Source organism: Pristiophorus japonicus, chromosome 12 (genome assembly GCF_044704955.1).
Source record: "Pristiophorus japonicus isolate sPriJap1 chromosome 12, sPriJap1.hap1, whole genome shotgun sequence".
NCBI lineage: Eukaryota > Metazoa > Chordata > Chondrichthyes > Pristiophoridae > Pristiophorus > Pristiophorus japonicus.
Window position 1 is genome coordinate 31,280,814 of NC_091988.1, and position 12,600 is coordinate 31,293,413.

General features: G+C 41.0%; 1 protein-coding gene across 1 annotated transcript in view; it reads left to right on the forward strand.

The window, feature by feature from the left end:
* dnah12 (dynein, axonemal, heavy chain 12) overlaps positions 1 to 12,600 on the forward strand; it is a 393,315-nt gene that overhangs the window by 3,950 nt on the left and 376,765 nt on the right. Inside the window, exons 2-3 of the mRNA XM_070895275.1 lie at positions 2,583 to 2,758; positions 8,844 to 8,934. Of these exons, the coding sequence (XP_070751376.1) occupies positions 2,583 to 2,758; positions 8,844 to 8,934 (267 nt within the window). The remainder of the gene's footprint in view (positions 1 to 2,582; positions 2,759 to 8,843; positions 8,935 to 12,600) is intronic.

The window sequence follows — 12,600 nt, forward strand, 5'->3', positions numbered from 1 at the left end:
GCCTCAAAACTGTGGAATGCCTTGCCCTCTTTCTTCCATCTTTCCTCCCTCCTACCGTCTTCAGATTTTAAAAATCTAAAATTAACTTAATGTAATCATTATTTCCTGATTTATTTCAACATCTTGTTTGAACCTTGACGATGTCCTGAATCATAGAAGTTTAAGCTCAGAAGTTTTGGCCCATTATACTTGTGCCACTGTTAGTTCCCACTGGAGATATCTGCTTCACTTTAATTTCCCTGCTCTTTCCCTGTACTCTGTCTTTTTGAAGTGTTTCTCTGACTTCTTTTGAAACATTATGGCCCAGAATTGTGGTTATAATGATGGTGAAACTGTCAGCGTTTGCTGTCATTACATCCGTGACACTGACGGCAAACGCACAGTTAAACGTGGAAATCTAAAAGTTGCTGTCTGTGATTCCCAGCTCCTCCACACAGCCGGCAATCAATTGAAATCACTTAACTGATGAAAACTTCGACTTTTATGCTCTAATACCGCTGTTAAAACCCTCCGAAAAAGTTAAGCTTTGCTCAATGAGATATAACTGAGTTGTTAATGATGTACTGAGTCATAACTACTGCTAAACAATCATTCTGGCCCTGAAAAAGGAATGTTATATTTATGGAATGTCACATTTTTCCTTTATAATAAAGATTCCATGGTTTTTAATATTTTTTAAAAGCTTGTTTATGATATTTCAGCATCTACCTTCATTCCATGTGTATGTCCCAATCTTTATTTTGCTCTCTGTAAAATGATTTAAAAAATGAAGGATAATCAGTGCATTTTACTTCCTGGTTTGCTGTCTGAGAATTCTTCAATGTGATTGGCTGTTTAGACAGCTTGATAACATCACTGTCGCTGGACGCTGGAGAGTCCCTATAGGTGACACCAGAATCAACTTAGTTTCGGGAGATTGCCTTTGTGGGCAACTTCCTGCGAAGTCAGCGGACTGTTCTATCACTTCAACACTGACCACAAAATCCTAGCCATTGATTAATTTGACCTCACTAGTCAATGTACCTATTGAATAAAAAGATTTCTGCTAAACTCTCCTTTTATCCTTCCTGTACTAATCTGAAGTTTGTACCCCCTTTTACTGATTGATCAATGGAAATAATCTTTCACCATTTACCATTTCAAAACTTCATTATTTAAACATCTATTAGGTCTCCCCAACTCTAACTGTGGTTTAATCAATGTCTTGTATAGATTAATCATCACCTCCTTGTTTCTTCTATTCAAAGATCCAGAATCGCATTTGCCCTTTTCACTTACTCTGTTTTTAAAGACCTGTGCCTCTGTACTCTTAAATCTCTCTAGATTGCTGCCATTTATCAACAACTTACAGTATATAGTCACTTTTTTTCCAATGAATATGCATTCTTTAACCATCTGTACACTCCCCTAACTTATCTGCCTTCCTGTAGTAACCTCCATTTTTCCTCAGTTTGCAATGCTCTTTTGTTTGGTATCATCAGCAAATTTTGATATTATTCCTTCTGCTCATGTTTAGTGGATCCCTACAGAGCCTTGCAGTACCACTAGCTACATTTTTCCAATTGAGCAACATCCATTTACTACTTCCTATCCTGTAGCCATCATCTCTATTCATGCCACCATTTTACCTTTAATACCATGTGCATTAAGTTTTGCAACAAATATCTTATGTGGTACTTTTACAAAAGCTTTTAAAATTCCAAATATCTGCTCAGTAACTTCAATTTAGTTAGTCAAGCAGGATTTAAATGGTATAAATCCATATCTTTGATTCGCCCATATCTTTCTAAGTGCTCATTATAAACAGCCTCAAATATATAGGGGGTAATTTAAATTTTTGCCGACGGCATAAAACGGGTGATATAGGGTCGGCTGCCCCATTGTACAACCTGCCCGATTTTCCTTTCCATTGAAGTCAATGAAGAGGAAAATTGGGCAAGCTGCATTAAAGGCAACCAAACCGCTGCTTTCCGTTTTGTGTCCTGGGCCAAAGTTGAATTTTACCTCCATATTCTTTAACTCTGAACTATTCAACAATGTCAGCTGTGGCTCAGTTGGTCGTGTTCTCATCTCCGTGGGTTCAAATCTTGAGTACAAAATCTAACTGACACTCCAGTGCAGTACTGAGGGAGTGCTGCACTGTCAGAGGTGCTGTCTTTCAGATGAGACGTTAAACCAAAGCCCTGTCTGCTGTTTCAGGTGGACGTAAATGATCCCATGGCATTATTTCGATTGAAGAGCAGGGGAGTTATCCGTGGTGTCCTGGCCAATCTTTATCCCTCATTCAACATCACTGAAAACAGATTATTTGGTCATCATCACATTGCTGTTTGTGAGAGCTTGCTGTGTGCAAATTGGCTCCGTTTTTCCTATATTATAACAGTGACTACACTTCAAAAGGCACTTCATTGGCTATAAAGCACTTTGGGCGTCTTGAGATCGTGAAAGGTGCTATATAATTGCAAGTCTGTCTTCTTCTTCTTTTCACTTTTGTACCTTTCTGTTTTAATAGTGGGAATAATTTTTAAGTGATCTTCTGGAATAATTAAAGTTTGCTGATATTCTTTTTTTCATTAATTTAGATGAAGGCCTCAAAGAAATTAAAACGTGCCTGTGCACCTGAACCTGAAAACATTCGATCTCCGCTGCGACCTATATTCCCTACACCTGAATCAATGCTGACTAATGAATTTTCTACAAGCAAACTCATGAGATACAGTTGGCGCAAGTATGAGCAGCAGCTACTTGGCAAGATCATGTAAGTTGGATGTTTCAAAATTGTGACATTTGTTGGATAAGAGTTTCCTTCAAGTAGTTTCCTCAGCTTCAGCATATAAAAACCCTGTTATGTAATGAAGTTGAGGTGATATGTTATGTAATGCAATGAGTATTCAACTTTGATGGGGGATGCAAAATGGCTGTAGTGGATTGACCTCCTTAATGCACCCTTCCTGATTTTCCTTTCCAATGATCCACTACTGTTTTGCACTCCCATCAAAGTGGAATTTCATCCCCACTGATTTTAAATTCATGCTGTTACTGAAGCCAAATGGTGGAAGATCACTTGCATGATATGTTATCTTTAGCTCATTTGTGAAGCAAACTCTAATATTCCATTGCCACCATATTAGGAATTTCTTCATGTGATCTATAAATTTGCCAAAAGACCATTTCACAAAAGCAGGAAACTATAGACCAGTTAACCTAACATCTGTCGTTGGGAAAATGCTGGAGTCCATTATTAAGGAAGCAGTAACGGGACATTTGGAAAAGCATAATTCAATCAAGCAGAGTCAGCATGATTTTATGAAAAGGAAATTGTGTTTGACAAATTTGCTGGGGTTCTTTGAGGATGTAATGAGCAGGGTGGATAAGGGGGAACCAGTGGATGTGGTGTATTTGGATTTCCAGAAGACATTCTATAAGGTGCTACATAAGAGGCTACTGCGCAAAATAAAAGCTCGGGGGGGTAGGGGTAATATATTAGCATGGATAGAGGATTGGCTAACTAACAGAAAACAGAGAGTCAGGATAAATGGGTCATTTTCCGATTGGCAAACAGTAACTAGTGGGGTGCCGCAGGGATCGGTGCTGGGGCCTCCACTATTTACAATCTATATTAATGACTTGGATGAAGGGACTGAGTGTAATGTAGCCAAGTTTGCTGATGATACAAAGATGTGTGGGAAAGCAAATTGTGAGGAGGACACAAAAAATCTGCAAAGGGATACAGACAGGCTAAGTGAGAGGGCAAAAATTTGGCAGATGGAGTATAATGTGGGAAAATGTGAGGTAGAAAAAATGGGAAAGCAAATTATAATTTAAATGGAGAAAAATTGCAAAGTGCTGCAGTACAGAGGGACCTGGGGGTCCTTGTGCATGAAACACAAAAAGTGAGTTTGCAGGTACAGCAAGTAATCAGGAAAGCAAATGGAATGTTGGCCTTTATTGCAAGGGGGATAGAGTATAAAAGCAGAGAAGTCCTGCTACAACTGTACAGGGTATTGGTGAGGCCACACCTGGAGTACTGTGTGAAGTTTTGGTCTCCGTATTTAAGGAAGGATATACTTGCATTGGAGGCTGTTCAGAGAAGGTTCACTAGGTTGATTCCGGAGATGAAGGGGTTGACTTATGAGGAGGATAGGTTGGGCCTATACACATTGGAGTTCAGAAGAATGAGAGGTGATCTTATTGAAACTTATAAGATAATGAGGGGGCTCGGCAAGATGGATGCAGAGAGGATATTTCCACTCATAGGGCTCAATTTTCCCCAATATTGGGAGCAGCTGCTTTTTTGGCCTAACTTAAAAATCCCCAGTTTCCCCAATCAATTTACACCGGCGTATTTTAGTTAGTTAGGAACTTTTTACGTCAGTTTTTTTTCAGCCAAAGGGGTGTAACCAGCCACCTACGCCACTTCTGGCCATTTAGGGAAGATTCGCCAGCTGAAAGTTACTCCAGTTCTGATTAGGCCAGTGTATGGCCTGTCCCGTAAAACCTTCCCTAGAGTTGGGAAAATCAGCACAGATAAGGGAGGTGGCGCAACAGATGCCCAGACACACTGAAAAAATTGAAAAACACATAGCAGCAACTTACCTCCAACACCGCCCGAAGGCTGTCCGATCCCATTCTTGGTCCCCAGTTCACACACACACTTCAGTCCAATCTCCGTCCCTGGTTCACACACACAGTTCAGTCCGCGGGTGGGGTGGTGGTGTGAGAGAGAGAGACCAGACAGCCTTCGGGCGGGCTTGGAGGTAAGTTGGTGCTATGTGTTTTCTTTTAATGTTTTGGAGGTGGCTGTATGCTTCACTTTTCAGCTCAGCTCACATTGCGTCCCTGGTTACCATAGCAGCCCAATCTTTTTGGCGCAGATCAAGGCGCCACCCCCAAAACCAAAGGTCGGGTTCGGCCACGCCAAAATGAAGAGATCCAACGGGGAAACTTGCAACACTTTTTTGGTGTATTTGGGCCCCAAAAAATCGAGCATAACTCTTCAAGTGCGCAAAAAAAATGCTTTGGGGAAAATTGAGCCCATAGTCTTAGAATAAGGGGCTGCCCATTTAAAACTGAGAGGAGCAGAAATTTCTTCTGAGGGTTGTAAATCTATGGAATTCTCTGCCCCGGAGAGCTGTGGATGCTGGGTCATTGAATATATTTAAGGCGGAGATAGACAGATTTTTGAGTAATAAGGGAGTAAAGGGATATGGGGAGCGGGCAGGGAAGTGGAGCTGAGTCCATGATCAGATCAGCCATGATCTTATTAAATGGTGGAGCAGGCTCGAGGGGCCAAATGGCCTATTCCTGCTCCTTTTTCTTATCCACTTATAATGATTGCAATGTTCTTGTTCGTGCTGACATCACGGAGACATGGCACCAGCGTGACCAAGGCTGGGAACTCAACATCCAAGGGGATTCAGCATTTAGGAAGGATAGACAGAAAGGAACAGGAGGTGGGGTGGCGTTGCTGGTTAAAGAGGAAATCAATGCAATTGTAAGGAAGGACATTAGCCTGGATGATGTGGATGGATGGAACTGCGGAATTCCAAAGGGCAGAAAACGCTAGTGGGAGTTGTGTATAGGCCACCAAATAGTAGTAGTGAGGTTGGGGACCGCATCAAACAAGAAATAAGGGATGTGTGCAATAAAGGTACAGCAGTAATCATGGGCGACTTTAATCTACATATAGATTGGGCTAACCTAACTGGTAGCAATGCGGTGGAGGAGGATTTCCTGGAGTGTATTAGTGATGGTTTTCTAGACCAATATGTCGAGGAACCAACCACGGAGCTGGCCATCCTAGACTGGGTGATGTGTAATGAGAAGGGACTAATTAGCAATCTTGTTGTGCGAGGTTTGGGGAAAAGTGACCATAATATGGTAGAATTCCTTAAGATGGAGAGTGACAAAGTTAATTCGGAAATTAGGGTCCTGAACTTAAGGAAAGGTAACTTCGACGGTATGAGGTGTGAATTGGCAAGAATAGACTGGCAAATGATACTTAAAGGGTTGACGGTGGATAAGCAATGGCAAACATTTAAAGATCACATGGGTGAACTTCAGCAATTGTACATACCTGTCTGGAGTAAAAATAAAACTGGGAAGATGGCTCAGCCATGGCTAACAAGGGAAATTAAGGATAGTGTTAAAACCAAGGAAGAGGCATATAAATTGGCTAGAAAAAGCAACAAACCTGAGGACTGGGAGAAATTTTGAATTCAACAGAGGAGGACTAAGGGTTTAATTAAGAAGGGGAAAATAGAGTACAAGAGGAAGCTTGCAGGGAACATAAAAACTGACTGCAAAAGCTTCTATAAATATGTGAAGAGAAGAAGATTAGTAAAGACAAACGTAGGTCCCTTGCAGTCGGATTCAGGTGAATTTATAATGGGGAACAAAGAAATTGCAGACCAATTGAACCAATACTTCGGTTCTGTTTTCACAAAGGAAGATACAAATAACCTTCTGAATGTACTAGGGGACAGTGGGTCTAGTGAAAATGAGGAACTGAAAGATATCCTTATTAGGCGGGAAATTGTGTTAGGAAAATTGATGGGATTAAAGGCCGATAAATCCCCGGGTCCTGATAGTTTGCATCCCAGAGTACTTAAGGAAGTGGCGCTAGAAATAGTGGATGCATTGGTGATCATTTTCCAACAATCTATCGACTCTGGATCAGTTCCTATGGACTGGAGGGTAGCTAATGTAACACCACTTTTTAAAAAAGGAGGGAGAGAGAAAGCGGGCAACTATATACCGGTTAGCCTGACATCAGTAGTGGGGAAAATGTTGGAATCAATCATTAAGAATGAAATAGCAGCCCATTTGGAAAGCAGTGACAGGATCGGACTGAGTCAGCATGGATTTATGAAAGGCAAATCATGCTTGACGTATCTTCTGGAATTTTTTGAGGATGTAACTAGGAGAGTGGACAAGGGAGAACCAGTGGATGTGGTGTATTTGTACTTTCAAAAGGCTTTTTGACAAGGTCCCGCACAAGAGATTGGTGTACAAAATCAGAGCGCATGGTATTGGAATTAATGTACTGACCTGGATAGAGAACTGGTTGGCAGACAGGGAGCAGAGAGTCGGGATAAACGGGTCCTTTTCAGAATGGCAAGCAGTTACTAGTGAGGTGCCGCAGGGTTCAGTGCTGGGACCCCAGCTCTTTACAATATACATTAACGATTTGGATGAAGGAATTGTCCAAGTCACCCTGCAGCCTCTTGGCGTCCTCCTCACAGCTTACACCGCCACCCAGTTTAGTGTCATCCGCAAACTTGGAGATATTACATAGAAACATAGAAAATAGGTGCAGGAGTAGGCCATTCAGCCCTTCTAGCCTGCACCGCCATTCAATGAGTTCATGGCTGAACATGAAACTTCAGTACCCCTTTCCTGCTTTCTCGCCATACCCCTTGATCCCCCGAGTAGTAAGGACTTCATCTAACTCCCTTTTGAATATATTTAGTGAATTGGCCTCAACTACTTTCTGTGGTAGAGAATTCCACAGGTTCACCACTCTCTGGGTGAAGAAGTTTCTCCTCATCTCGGTCCTAAATGGCTTACCCCTTATCCTTAGACTGTGACCCCTGGTTCTGGACTTCCCCAACATTGGGAACATTCTTCCTGCATCTAACCTGTCTGACGGGTTTATTGGATATATTCAAGAGGGAGTTAGATATGGCCCTTACGGTTAAGGAGATCAAGGGGTATGGAGAGAAAGCAGGAAAGGGGTACTGAAGGAATGATCAGCCATGATCTTATTGAATGGCGGTGCAGGCTCGAAGGGCCGAATGGCCTACTCCTGCACCAATTTTCTATGTTTCTATGTTTCTGACAACCACAAATTATATCACTTCTGACTAACGGAATTGCTGATTTAACGTTTGTTTTTGCACCTGCACACACAGTAATTCTAGCCCAGCAAGGAGTTAGCAGTGTAAAATTCAACTTCAGGGGCAAAAACAGATGGTAGCGGATTGGACTCCATTATACACCCACCTGATTTTTCTTTCCATTCACTTCACTGTGGATTTGTTATCCACCAATTTGGTTGGAGGTGGGCCATGTTCAGATTTCTGTACAGGAGGTGGCCACACATATCAATTCTGAGAGCAACAAGCAGGGAACATGGTTGCAAGTTAAAAAGACATTTGGAGACCTCCCATGGTCTGCAAAAGTATGTCCAAAGTAATGCACAGCATATTGTAATCTTTCAGGCCCTTCACATTATCTAACGCTCATGTTAATCCTTACCATATATATCCACTTGGGCATAGCATGTAGCAACTCCATCTACAGTGGAAACTTCAAAAACTACAGAAACCTTGGCCTTCTTTAGTCATCCTGTGCTGTTGTTTGGTTTCCAAATGCTGACAGATTGGATTAGACCAAGCATCACCAAAACTTTGCAGATCTCTTTAGTATTATCGGGTCTGTTGTCAAGCAGATCAGTGAGCACAGTGAGGCATGGACCAGGAGTAGGGGCATACAGCAGCTAGCACGGATGATGGGTCTACCTATCTATCTGTCTGTCTGATATATATTTATGTTATAATATATTATTTTCCCCTTGCAACTTTTTTTTTATTTTCACCCTATAGGGAAGTCCATTGCCTCTACTCAGTGCTTCATCCTGATTAGAAACTTAATGTGCGGAGAATAGTGGATGTAATGCTGTATTAATAGTGATAAGCCTATGCTTCATCTGTTGCCAATGCCTTTTGAATTGTTTATTAAAAATTACTCTCTTATTTGATTAAACTTGTATATGCACCTACAAGGTACAAAGAAGATTTAGTCGTCAAAGGCTTAATTTTTTAATTTGCTATTATTTATAGGATTGATGATGCACGTAGGATTTATGAAGAAACCGTGTATGAACTTGAGAAACAGGATCCCATTCCTCCTGAGCCTCAGCTGCCTTCTACAGTAAGTGCCTATTGTGTTTTGATAAGTGTTCAAAAAACCAAATATCAAAATATGGTACATGGCAATATGAGTACAGTGGCACTCAAAAGCAATTCTATCAGCAAGTAATTCTGTTTATTAATTCTGAATATAAAGAAAAAACTTGCATTTTATTGTGCCTTACACAACCTCACGATGTCCCAAAGTACTTCACAGCTAATGCTGTTTTTTAAAAAAAAAAAGTGTTGTCACTGTTGCATTGTAGGGAAATACGGCAACCAATTTATTCATAGCAAATTGATAGGAGACATTTGTAAGTTTTATGATTTTCTTCATCCATTCCGAATCTCCACCTTAGTATTTCCCGCTCAATTAAATCCTCATACTTCATGGCAAACATTGAACTAAGTAAATTTGCAAAGATTTCTGAGAATCTTGATTAACTCTTTAGCATTGCACAAAGGGAGTGAAGACTAAATATAGTTTTCAGATGAAGTGGTGCTCGAAGGCAGGATATAATTCAACCAGAGTAAGTAAACAAAAATTAGTCCCCATATTAAGGTAATGCATTCAGTATGCATTTTTATATAATACACTGATTTTATATTAGTATTATTTATAGTTAAATAGCAAAACTAATAATTTAGGGAAGTGCAGAGAGATAAAGTTGATAACCGAAGCACAGGATTTTCTCTGCAGTACAGGTTGAGGAGCTGGGAAATGTGAAATTGGGGCACAATTGTGCCGCCACTGGTGAGTGAGTATAATTACAGCGTGACAAATAATCAAAAATAAGTTCAAACCCATTTCCATGCACAAGGGCCGCCAGGTCCCTCTGTAATGCAACACTTTGCAATTTTTCTCCATTTAAATAGTAATTTGCTTTTCTATTTTTTTCTGTCAAAATGGATAACCTCACATTTTACCACATTATACTCCATCTGCCAAATTTTTGCCCATTCACTTAGCCTGTCCATATCCCTTTGCAGATTTTTTGTGTCCTCCTCACAACTTGCTTTCCCACCCATCTTTGTATCATCAGCAAACTTGGCTACATTACACTCGGTCCCTTCATCCAAGTCAATAATATAGATTGTAACTAGTTGAGGACCCAGCACCGATCCCTACGGCACCTCACTAGTCACTGTTTGCATATTTAAAATAAATTAGAATGTTTTAACGGGGCTAAAAATAAACTTAATTTGTTGGACAGGGTTTTTAATGTATAAGTGAGTGATATTTTATTTTTCTATTTTTGAAAACTCTTATGCTGGTAAAAGTATGCCTTGCGCTTACTTTTACCAAGCATAAGAATTTCAAGGGCATTCGCTGGGCAGAAGTTTGACAAATAGCCCAACTCTCCACGCACGAATGTCCTTTTCTTTCGGATTTGTATGATCTGTCAAGATGATTCTTGGTTTCAGGATTCGGGTTTGAGCACATGCGCAGTGCATGCCTAAACCCAAAACTTGCGGGGTCACTATGGGCGCATGCGCATCTCGTATGCACCCATAGGGGCTGCAAGTTCAGCCCCATTATATTACTCGTTGATTTCCCATGATATTGCACATGAAGAGTGAAGATCAAGTCTAGTCTTCAGGTGAAAGTGGATTAGCGGCCAGGGGATAATTTCAGCAGTTCATGCAGATTCAATTCAGACTCAATCTTAGTCATATATTCTGTGCTTATTTTTATATTTCCATTATAAATTTATTTTGCTGTATTTATAATGGAAACTGCCCATGTAAACTTTGCATACCCTTCCCCAGCAGTGGTTGCTACTGGGTGAGGGGTAACTATAGTGTGACAAATTTCCATAAGCAGTTCCCATTATAAATGTGGAAATCATAACTTATCATGGAGAAAGTGGTCAGGAAGTGCATGCTGATGTAAGATTTTTCATTTAATACTTCCATGTTATTGCACACCATGTTATTGCACTAGTCTCTGCTGTCTTTGTGTTGGTAGGTGGTATAGCATAGTGTGTCAGGGAATACATCCACCAATGGCTGCAGGTTGCAGGGTAGGGTTACTGGGTAAATGTAGTCCTCAGCAGCCCAAGCACAAATGCTTCCCACTGCTCCTTCCTCTTGCTCCCATTTCCTCACTGTCATTACTGCCTCTACCTCTTCCTCTCTGAACTACCCACTGAAGACCTTTATCTTCCCCTCTCCCTTTCTCTGCTATCGTTCACCTCACCTTTAATCGTGCGAACAATGACGGATAGGTAAAGATCATCTGGTCCATCGAGCCTGTCCCACACAATTGTGATACCTTTGGATCACAATATATACACTCTACCCCACCCGAAACCATGTGATCTCCCGGGAGGGGCAAAAAAACAGATTTAAAAATCCAGGCCAATTTGGGAAAAAGGAATCTGGAAAATTCCTCTCCGACCCATCTAGGCGATCAAAACTAGTCCAGGAGATCACTTTGGCCTTGAATTCCCTGCAGTACCTACCTTCTGTAAGAGGTGATCTCCACTGCAGCCAGAAACAAATCCAGCTTTCGCTTGAAGGAATTCGCGAGTCTGCATCCACCACATGATACGGCAGCTTGTTCCAGAGGTCTACTATTCTCTGGGAAAAGAACCACTTCCTGACGTCTAACCGAGATCTAGCCCTATACAACTTAAATTTGTGGGCCTTGGACCTGCCTAACCTATTTAATTGAAATTAACTGTAAGCTTGAACACCATCTATTCCCTTCATTATCTTATAAACCTCAATCAAATCTCCCCAAAGTCTACGCTGGTCTAAAGTATAGAGCCTCAACTCTCTTAGCCTATTTTGATAACTAAGATGCTTTAAACTTTGGAATTAGTCTAATGGCCCTCTTCTGCACCCTTTCCAGAGCATCAATATCATCCATCATGTGAGGAGACCAAAACTGGACACTATTTCAAGTGTGGCCTGACTAAGGTCTTGTACAAGTTCAAAACAGTACACCTCATCTTGTATTCAATTGTCCTATGGATACAACCCAACACCCCATTTGCTCTAGCTATCACTGCATGGCCTTGCTCATGTACCTTTAAGGATGTATGCATGTGAATGCCCAAATCTCTTTCTATGTCCACCATCTTTAATTCCTTTCCCTGTATGAATGTTGAGCATTTGCCCTGCCCACATGCATAACACTGCACTTACCTAGGTTATACATCATTTTCCAGTTTTGAGCCCAATCTCCCAACATATTAAGATCTGCCTGAAGCAGACGAGCATCTTCTACAGTTCTAACACTCACACAGATCTTGGTTATCATCTGCAAATTTGAAAATTGTGCCCCCAACCCCAACATCCAGATAATTAATAAAAATAGTAAATAGCAACGGTCCCTGATCTCTGCGGGACACCATTGGTGACCGATCTCCAAACAGATCCAAATCCATCTATAACTACTCTTTGCCTACATCCTGCCAGCCAGTTCTGAATCCAACTCAATATATTTCCACTAATATTGGAGGCTCTGATCTTCTAGAGAAGCATCTTATGCGGTACCTTGTCAAAAGCTTTTTGGAAACCTAAGTAGACAATGTCTACTGGGCTTCCCTCATGCACCAACTTTGTAACTTTTTCAAAGAATACAATTAGATTTGTGAGACATGACTTATTTTTTATGAAGCCATGTTAGGTGTCCCTAATATGTCCCTCCCTTTCCAAGTATTCATATATTGCATCCCTC